This window comes from Limulus polyphemus, unplaced genomic scaffold (assembly GCF_000517525.1).
Source record: "Limulus polyphemus unplaced genomic scaffold, Limulus_polyphemus-2.1.2 Scaffold5792, whole genome shotgun sequence".
Lineage (NCBI taxonomy): Eukaryota > Metazoa > Arthropoda > Merostomata > Xiphosura > Limulidae > Limulus > Limulus polyphemus.
In genome coordinates, this window is record NW_013671402.1 from 47,737 (window position 1) to 58,954 (window position 11,218).

General features: G+C 34.3%; 1 protein-coding gene across 1 annotated transcript; it reads right to left on the reverse strand.

Annotated features, from left to right (window-relative positions):
* Positions 1 to 2,439: 2,439 nt before the first annotated feature.
* Positions 2,440 to 10,927, reverse strand: LOC106472987. The gene is made up of 4 exons (XM_022401503.1): positions 10,725 to 10,927; positions 7,745 to 7,942; positions 5,785 to 5,899; positions 2,440 to 5,204 (listed from the first exon to the last, which is right to left on the reverse strand). Exons 1-4 carry the CDS (start codon positions 10,896 to 10,898, stop codon positions 4,939 to 4,941), a joined length of 753 nt encoding a protein of 250 aa, XP_022257211.1. The 5' UTR covers positions 10,899 to 10,927; the 3' UTR covers positions 2,440 to 4,938.
* Between the last annotated feature and the right edge of the window lie 291 nt (positions 10,928 to 11,218).

The following is an 11,218-nucleotide window of genomic DNA, read 5'->3' on the forward strand; positions in this document are numbered from 1 at the left end:
AAAAAAAAATGTTCCTCCTTCTCCTACCCCCCCCACCTCCCCCGAAAAAGATTACTGAGGATGAGTTTTCAACATAGGCATTGGCAATATAAAATTGATGGATATTTTACTGTATGCAGAACAGAAACATTTTTGGTAAGATTTTTAGATCACCGAATTTATATTCTGTAAGAATTATAAACACTAAATAAAATGTGTTCGCTTTAAATACTGGATTGTCAATGAACAATTCAGAAAATTTTCGAATTTATTTCTTGAGTTCTTGTAGAAGTACTGCACAACATATAAACAATTCCTTATTGTAGGATTATTTATTTATTTTACTTTAGTTCTAATTGGCTACAATTTTATATCATATGACAAACAGCGAAGATGGCACTTAGTAATATCATAAACCCAAAAATATTGTTTGGTATGTTAGGCACCTTATTAGATATGATGATAGCATTTTTATGTATGTGTGATTTTCTTATAGCAAAGCCACGTCAAGTTATCTGCTGTGCCCACCGAGGGGAATCGAACCCCTGATTTGAGCATTTAAGTCCATAGGCTCACCGCTGTCCCAGGGGGAACTCATTTGTTTATGTACTTTCTTTTCGGTTTTATAAGTTGCATATCTCATAATCTCTCCCTTCAAGCGAAGAAGAAGACATACTATTTATCTACGTTTCTTTTTCTTCTTTTCAACTCCTTTATTTCTGGGCCGATCGACTTGCAATTTGGAGGGCATATACCTTGGATCAAAAATACCCAATGTTCTCCGTGTTTCTGACTTAGACCCCAGCCCGATTTAAGAAATTGAAAGGTCAAATATTACGAAAACAACTATCTTGGCCAGCAGCTTTCTTATCGTTTCATAAATCCAAATGAGACTTGGTACAAAGAAATTTTGCGACAACGCCTACAGAAAAAAGCGGAAGGGTTTGTAATTTGTTCCTTTTTTTTATTTTATAAGGGTGAAAGGTAAAAAATCCTAAAATTAGAATTTTTGGCCTGCTATCTCGTTATATTTCGACCAATCCAAATAAGAGTTCACATAAACATCTACGACAGCTCTCACAAGCTGAAATTGACAGAGTTATGATTCATATTTTTCTTGTGACTTTTAAAGGGGTCAAAGATCAAAATCTTTCACAGAATTATGGTTTTTAGCCTGTCATTTCTTTATATTTTGACCAATCTAGAAGATACTTCGTATTACATGCACGCATATCATATAATTTCTATTATACAGGAGATTTTAAAAGTTTTCATTTATTTAGTTTCCATACAGTGTTTAGCATAACCACTGGCCCAGAAAGTCGTTGAGATTATCTTTTTTAGGTGCTATGTTTCTTTGTTCGCTGTAGTAGATAACGTCTATTCTGCCCTAGAACATATTGCAGCAACACCCGGATTGAAAGGATTAGCAATGTAATATCCTTTGTTGGTCTAAGTGCTATAGCCGACCAATGCTGTGAGGGAACAAAGGTCACGCTGTAACGCCTTCGACTGGACAAAGAAATCGATTTTACCTGTTGAATTCAGACGCATTTCTTAGTTCAGAGCTGTTTGGGTTTTTATTGTAACTAGTTTGGCCGAAATTCGCCCTGAGTGACGGAAAGCTGGCGTTCTATTCAGTGATCCGGTAGAGGCAATCGTCCACTTTTCTACGCAGGTACGCCCTGTTGTGTGTGTATGTCTAAATAAAGATTCTTTTCACTTCTTCAAAGGTGTCTGATCTGTTTATTTGTCATGCAACATGGATCTCCGTCAACTTGTCAAAAACAGATTACTCTCTATATTTCCTCATCAAATCTGCTGTTATTAACAGATCAATCCCACACATTTATGGAAATTAGTTCACCTGAAAATACCACATTCGCAAAAATATACCTTGCGATAACTCCCGTCTCCGACAGATTACGGATTCGTGCCTTTCTTGCGAATTTACAGAGGTCAGTGTTGAAATAAATCTCAAAGTGTGCAGTAGGATGATCTGGACCAAGAGAAATTGTCTGCATATGTAAACGTTACGATAACTGTTTTGATTTACATAATACATGGAAATGCCCAAAATATTACTTGTAAAGTTTTGTAACTATGAATGTATTTATGTGCTCAGAAATTGGCTATCCTATGCATTATAAGGGCACAATTTAGTATGTTCTAATACATCTTTTTCACAGATGAATCTTAAGTTGATACTGTTTTAACTATCTATCCATATTAAGAATATGAGTTATAAAATACTGTATTATGAGGATCTTATCAAATAAGGTGGATAGGGAGTGACATACTGACACTTCTAGTTTAAAAATTATTATCAAAGTAACTCGGTGTGTTGAACATCACACTCAGATGTAGTTTCTGTCAGGTATACGCGTAGACATGGAAGAAGGAGTTCTTGATACACCTAATTATCAGAAGTATTGTTTTATAAGTAGCACAACACGTCACTGTATCTTTTGAACTCACTTTTATTTAAAGTCAACACTATAGTACTGTATTTAGACAAATGTAACTGCTGTCACAAGAAACACTAACCATCTACAATTTAACTACACAAATCATAATCATGCAGAAGCTCCCCTATGCTAGCGCCATCTCTTGATGTCAATGAAAGTCCCTAAAATAATACCTCAAATTATACACAAAAAATGAGTGTATGTAAATATCATTACAGTTTTTTGTATGCTATAACAACAACAACTAAATTTTCTCTTAACTAGGTGGCACTAGTGTGTGACGTTTTCTATTAGACTCACTGCATTAGTGACTTTATACGACATACTCAGTAGGATATTATAAAAATAAACTTCACTGTCACACAGACGATAGACAAGTGTAGGAAGATCCACACCAAAACCAAAATTAAAGTTTGACGTTTAACAACTAACAAAAATTATCGTTAAACATCACAAAACAAAATATATCGAAAAGACATCATCAGCATACCAATAAAATATTTCGCGTAACGCTAGCAAATATGTGCCAGTATATCTAAGGGATGGTCCCTATAGCTTGTTATCTTCTGCGCCTTCGGTCATGAATTCCAGAATTGAGCGTACACGTCGGATCAAATTTCTCTGGATACAGTTTATCTAGATGTCCGTTATAACTAGCAACGCCCATTCTTCTGAGGTATATTAAACAACGAGGCGACACCACTGAAATATTTGTAAGCTTTTCTGTCACAATTTGTTCGTTTCAGAGCAGCCAAATTCCTTTTTTTTTTAAATTTAGATAAAACGTTCTAAAGTCTACGACAAAAGTCACACCATTTTTCGTAAGAGCATTAAATTGTCTCTCTCGGGAAAACGAGTTAACAGTTTTCATCGTCAGTTGATTTCAACAGAATTTCAATAAATAACTGTGAAAACCTAACATCAAGAAAAGTTTTCTTAAATATTTCCTTCACTGAGGAAGAAGCTGTTCACCACCCCCCACACGATGGGTTATTCTCAAATCCATTCCACCAGTCTTGTCTACGATCGTAGCATAATTTTAGCCATTTCAGACTAAAATTTTTAATTTTCTTGACCGAAAACTGTGAACTTACAGCATTCACGAAAGGTTCAAATATAATACGCTTCTTTATAAATTTCAAAACTCCACTTGTAACCGGTGTACGAATTAAAAAGAAAAACAATAAATGCGTCAAATTTATCAAGTTGACAAACTTAAAAAAACAACACTTCTTTCATAATTCAAAATGTCCATGTGTGGTAATAATGGTCAGATTATAAACCACGCACAATAAAGCTGTTTCTTGCCATCGAATTAATAGTTCACAACAACAACAACTAACAAAAGATATGAAATATTTGTAAGATGGGGTCGTGACAACATGGTTCAGTTCGATTTTAGCGAACTAAAAGAAGATTAAAAGCTCCACCTCACGGCAATATTCAAACTCTAATTAGCTGAAGTGTGTTTTCCTAATAGTACTTTTACGTCACCTGAACTATCATTAAAATTTCGTACTTTATACATACAGTATGTTGAACTAAAGGTTGACAGAATTTCCTTTAATTCTAAGTAACCTTTTTTAAAATCGATTTTCAAATTACAAAATCTACGTTTGCTCTGAGCTGAAAATAAATTAATCTAACGGTCCATTCGTTTATTATAGGCAAAGAGATTTTGTTTATTGCGGAAAGAAGAGCTTACGATAATCAGAATTAAAAAACAAACAAACTAATGAACGATTTTAGGTAGATACGTGCTTAAAAATCGTTCATGCATTGCGAGAAATGGTTTCGTTAAATTTCTCATTTCAGTGATCAGAAATTCTGTATAATGCATTTTTTTTTACAGGTGATGAATTTAAACGTCATAATTTTTTTACGTGAATTTCATACGTACGTCTAAAAATTTGACGAGCGTATTAAAAGCGGAATATGATAAAACATTTTTTCAGTAAACTGATGCGCATGATTAAATGTAAAATGTTTCTGCTTCATATTACAAGAACACATTTAATACATTGAATTTTGGTATAATGTCAATAATGTGTTGTTCTATTTTTTCATACAAGAACTGGCCTAAAAATTGTTTGATAGCAAAAAAGTATCAGTGTAAAATCTACAACGATTGTGTGAACCACGAATTGGGTATTAATAATAAATAAATTGTGTGAATATTGAAACATGACAAAGGAGTAGAGAGAAAAGCTAATGAAGATGGAATTTAGAAATTTGTGCATACGAAAACAACTTTGTGACAATTTGTGTACGAACAGGCGGTGTCAGTCATTATAAATAATTTATCCTCAAGACATGAAGAGGAAATTGTCACAGTCAAATTAAAAAAATAACTATCGTTGTCTGAAGTTAAATAATAGGCAAGCTGAAGGCAGATACTTTAATACTATAACGTCCCCTGGGTCCACTCTGCCCTCCATTTAAAGCCATTAATTTAAGCAACTTTTTTTTAACACCGATGAAAAATAAGTTATCATACGCGAGTCGTGTTATCACTGTCATCAGATATTTTCGCGTCCGAAGTACGTCGACCCAAAAGACAGCTAGTACTGGGACCTGTGTCTTTTTGTTCCTGTGACACAGAAGCGCTGTTACGGTTGTGATGGACACAGACATACACAGGACGATAAAGAACGACCGTGTTTCCGTCTTCGATCCCCAGGGTTCCGTCGTACACTTGACCAAGCTGAAACTCGGGACCGATGTACATACCACCTTCAACATGTTCACAAGACACATCTGTTGGAAAACCAAAATTTCTTAAAATACATTATATTCTAAAAGCCGTCTTTTGGAATGTTTAAAAAGATGGAAGGGACTTATAAAAATAAAGATTTTTGTTGAGTATTTAAATGTGCTGAGCAAGTCTGAAAACAATGGCATACAATGAAAATTTTAAAGAACTACAAACACTGAAGTGTTAAAAGTTGCATATCAAGCTTTTCTGATGAAATTGGTAATTTGTACTGCTGATAGACTTTCTTATGTATTTATCTTTTAGAACAAATATCATGACAGGTGCGAACTTTTTGAAGAAACTAATGAACACACAGAAGTGACTGTGAAACTCATTTTCTTCCTTCTGATAAGTAGTATATTATTTAATTCCATACTACCGAAAACTAAATTTATCGTTTGGAGATATTTTAATAACTTCTCAAACGGGCTATTTTCCAGAAATCTTTTACTGCTTGGTTCCTGAAAATTTCATTTGTCTTTAGAGAAATTCTTATCCATTTTTTTTAATAATTACAAAATCAACATGTTCACTAATTTATTTTTTTACTAAATGAGTTCAGATCAGAGGAAAGTAACGAACCGTATTCAATCTGTGGTTGTTGGTTGGAGTTGGGAATACGGAAAGGACATGTTGCTATAGTGATAGGAAAGTTCATGTGTAACTCATCTCCAGATTTTTCGAATTCCACCCACACCTAAAGGGAGAGAGAGAAAAAACATTTTAAAATATAAACAAAAAACTCACAAGAACATACGTGGAACCTTCGGATAACTGTTTTATGTTATATTATTTTGTGAATGGTATACATTCAAGGAAGATCATAATCCGATAATAACAGGAGTTGCACAAATTTGGCAAGATTTAAAAATCATGGGAAAAATTTAAAAGTCAACTGAAAGTCTTGAATAAATGGTGTACAAATAGAGGTTTGTTTGTTTCTTTGTTTTAGGGCTTTCATTGAAATCTACATAAGGGCATTCTTAAGTTTCAACTGGTAGACTAAAGGGAAGGCAGCTAGTTAACGGCACTCAACGCCAACTCTTGTTTGACTGAATAGTTGGAGTTGACTGACACTTTTATAACGCACAGGGCGGATCACGTTTAAGCAGTAACGTGAAACTAACAATGAACCCTCGGAATCATTGTCCAAGCACGTTAACCAGCAGGGCATTCGTCTCCCAAAAATAGTTTTTACCCAAGTTGTTCATTTACTTCTGTAGGAGGTTCACTATGTAAGGCTAAACGTATTGAGTAATCAATAAACCCACTACATGTACGGTGTAAAACCTTCGTTAAACACGGAGTTGGACAGTTAAGAAATAAAATCCAGTCCTGGGGTATCCAACAATTGGAAATGAAAACAAAATGTCATATTAAAAATTATGAAAAGCTAAAGCGGTATAGAAAAAACACAAAACAATAAAATACCACGTTAATCTGGCAGTATCAGTTACATTCAGTATTTACATTAAAATGTCATGTATTAGTAATCTATCGATCTTCTACACTTCCCTGAAACTTACAGTAAACCACGTTAATCTGGCAGTATCAGTTACATTCAGTACTTACATTAAAATGTCCTGTGTTAGTAATCTATCGATCTTCTATACTTCCCTGAAACTTACAGTAAACCACATTAATCTGGCAGTATCAGTTACATTCAGTACTTACATTAAAATGTCCTGTGTTAGTAATCTATCGATCTTCTATACTTCCCTGAAACTCACAGTAAACCACATTAATCTGGCAGTATCAGTTGCATTCAGTACTTACATTAAAATGTCATGTGTTAGTAATCTGTCGCTCTTCTACACTTCTCTGAAACTTACAGTAAACCACATTAATCTGGCAGTATCAGTTACATTCAGTACTTACATTAAAATGTCACGTGTTAGTAATCTATCGATCTTCTACACTTCCCTGAAACTTACAGTAAACCACGTTAATCTGGCAGTATCAGTTACATTCAGTACTTACATTAAAATGTCACGTGTTAGTAATCTATCGATCTTCTACACTTCCCTGAAACTTATGTTAGACGTAGATACTTAACTTTTTAAATGTGGTGTCTCTGCATTACCTCCCTCAAGCATAATGTAAATTTCATCTGACAGTTTTCTATTTACTTATGAAACTTTGTGTAAGTTTTTATTATTGTGTTATGACTTATCTGATTCTTCATCTGACACTTTTTACTCTGTTTCTGATCACTTTGTGTAAGTATGTGTTATTCTGTTCTGATTTATCTGCTTTTTCATTTTTTTAGTAGTAGGCTTATTATTTTGTTATCTCTTTGTATAAACTTTATTATTTACTTTGTTATTTGTTTGTTTTTAATTATTCACAAAGCTACATAAGGGCTATCTGTGCTCTGCCCACCACGGGTATCGAAACCCGGTTTCTAGCGTTGTAAGCTAGATTTGTTATTTTCGTCATTTATATTTTATTAAAGCCCCTGAGCTAATGTGTATAGTTTGTGGTTGTAATGTCGTATAGACACAACATACAATACGTATAGTAACATAAATCAAAACCTAACCTTTAAAACGTAGTACATCTGCAGTAGTCTGCAGATACCTATCAGTGTAGGAGGCATGACGGGCACCACAAGACTGTTGGTACTGTCGAACCTGGATCTAGTCTGTGGTTCAATGGGATCACCCCTGTACTCTAGTACTGTATGGTTTGTTTCCTTGTTGATTCCCAAAACACCGCGATCGATGAAGAACTCCACGTACTAAAGAAATCAAAGAAAAGCATATTGTGATCATAAACTTTTAAATAATCCTGTATACAGTATGATTTTCTCTTCATATAACTGCCAAGAAATTATGTTAAAAATTATAACCGTTGCGGACCACCCAGAATATGAATAAAATGCATGACATAGAAGGTGAAAAATCTGCCTGAAAAAAAAAAAAAAGCTTCCTTCACGCTAAAATTATTTTTGTAAGCTTAACTGTGTTGTACTAGTAGAATGTGGAGCCAACTGGCGTCACAATATAACGAGCTATTTATCAATTTTTTTTTATTATCATTAGAAACATGCAACTTTTGTCAATTTCCATACAATATTTGTTTGCTTTATACAAAATGTCATTATTTAATTAAGGAAAATTTCTTTAAACCACCTTTTTTCCTGCCAATTTTCTTCAATAATGACACATTACGCTAAACTTCTATAATAAATGTTGTTTTTCTTTTCAAAACTGAATTTTCAATTGCATTTTCAGCTCAATGAAAATTCGTATAAATTCTGAATGTTTTACGAGAAATATGGCACGGGTTTTGAGTAACAAGTTGAACTATTCCTTACTTTATAAAGCGGTTTTAAGGCTAAAATAAATATTCATTTAATCTATACTGTTTTATTTAGACGATAGACATACAAGAGCCACAAACAATCAGTAATTGGAACCAAATGGTCAATATATTAATACAATATAGTATTGTAGAAAGTGGAAAAGAAAAGAAACTGTACAGTGTACTACTATTTTGTATTTGCTTCAAACAAAGCGATACACCTTAGTTATATGTTACCATAAATTTATCAATGTCTGTTTCTAAAATGTTGTTTCCAATGTCATGTGTTAGTTCCCACAATCAAGCCAAGTTGTTTGGTTGTCGTTTGACCTTTCCAGTTTCCATATATCCAGGCGTTCACTGTCTTTCTATAGGAGGAAACTCATCCTTGTTCTTTAGGAAACGGGATGATGGATAAGACTCTATTTGTGTCGTTGGGTAGTCAGAGTGACATTAATTGAGTGTAGGTCTCCAATACCACTGGATGAGACGCAGTTCACACTTGTATTGATCCCGGCATGCTTCACTGTAGATATTTCATATTAACCGTCATACCTTTCTCTTATCGTTGATTGCTGCCAAACAATTTGAATTTGGATTCATCTATAAAAAATACCACCCTATAGCTTTGATCATCCAATTGTTTGAAGTCCGTTTCAGTTTTTTAGCTTGATTATCTCCTCTGAGCAGTGGTTTCTGGGTAGATACACATCCACTTGGGCCACTTCGTGCGAATGTCGATCTTATTGTTCTGAAGGTAACATTCACATCTGTACTTACAGATAGATCATTGGTAAGATATCTACTGGACTGTCGTGTATCACATAAAGAGCATACTCGGAGTTTCTTAACGTCACTTTTGATAAGTTGGAGCTTTATATCTTGACTACTTTTATTGTCAATAGCACTAGTTTTATGTACCCTCTCCAGAGTTTTCATACAGTTCTTACTGAAAAATAAAATTTCGCCTCAATCTGTGGTAAGTAGTAGCCTTCACTTCAATTTCTGTATGTTTGTCATGTTGCATTTTTCTCCTAGGAACCATGAGTGCATTCACCAGACTACTGCTAGAAAATTTTTGATTGCTTATACTTTTGCAGGTATTATGTTTGGTTGGGTGACAACTAATCACAATGTATTATTTGTTTGTTGTTAAGCGCAAAGCTACGCAATAGGCTATTTGAGTTGTGCCTACCTCGGATATTGAAACCCGGATTTTAGCATTATTAGCCTTTAGATATATTGCTGAGCCACTGGGGACTAGGGAGGTAATCACAGTGTAAATTCGGCATACGATTGTACTCTGGTGAAGTTTATTTCATACAATAGAGGGAGAGAAATCCTATAATATTTGCCTTTTATACCTATTTTATTAACTGATAAAAAATATATATATCCAATACTATATATGTGTGTGTATATATATATATAATGTTTTCGCCGTTGGTATTTTCATCTTGAATAGCACTTTACACGCACATGGGTTAAACGGTCAGGTCTGAGACCCCTTTAGTTCAGGTATAGCCGTTAAACGGTCAGGTCTGAGACCCTTTTAGTTAGGTATAGCCGTTAAACGGTCAGGTCTGAGGCCCCTTTATTTCAGGTATAGTCGTTAAACGGTCAGGTCTGAGACCCTTTTAGTTCAGGTATAGTCGTTAAACGGTCAGGTCTGAGACCCCTTTAGTTCAGGTATAGCCGTTAAACGGTCAGGTCTGACACCCCTTTAGTTCAGGTATAGCCGTCCATAATTTTGAGCAACTAAACGGAGGGAAAGCAACCCATCTGTAACATTCATTGACACAAGGGACTTGAACCGAATAACATAACTGACTGTCTCTTTTATGATAATCCGCAACTCGACACGTTAACCATTATGAAACACCTGGCCCTAAAACGCTTTTAGGAAATTATTTATCGATTGTGACTATTTTGAGTAGCGATGTGTTCCTATTGACTATCACGTAATCTACATTAATAAACACAACTGTAATATTCCCGAATTATTTAATTATTTTATATACTTCATCATTTTACAGCCCATTTTGAAATATTTTAGGTGCCATTTTTGTTTTTCAAATTTGTAATTTTATTCATGTATTGTTTTATTTACCTTCTTCGGGTTTTTATTTAGTAAAATGATTTGTTGCTTTTGTTATCGTACTTTATAGCTAATTTCCTTGAAAACGTTAATCTGAAAACATACTAGTACGTTTTACCTGTACAAGTTTCAACTTGAGTCGAACTACTTCTTCGCTCTGGTTGTCTATGTCAGCTTTTAAGCGAATACTTTCCCCACAACAATAAGCTGACCGTTCGAGGGCGCTTCGGAGACTTACTACACCTCGTTTACAACAGAGACAACAGATGGCGCGTTTGTCTTGTCCAACCATAGGTTTCTGGAAAGAAAATCGTACAACATCAATAGGACATGTCTTTCTGGCTTTTAATTAAATGAAGTAACGGTGTCCTACTCATTACACCTGATTACATGTATGTCATATTTTAATTGAGCTATAATGCATAGTAATAATCTAAAAATAATGTGTTATAACTCTTTTCAAGATATACGTGCATTTTTGTTGTTCAGAACATCACGCTATAAATAAGAGAAACGAAAAGGTCTACGCAATTTTCAATTAATGGATATACTTTAATATTATTTAACTTCCGAAATCTGGGCACGTGCCTCGACACTATTAACCACGTGTTG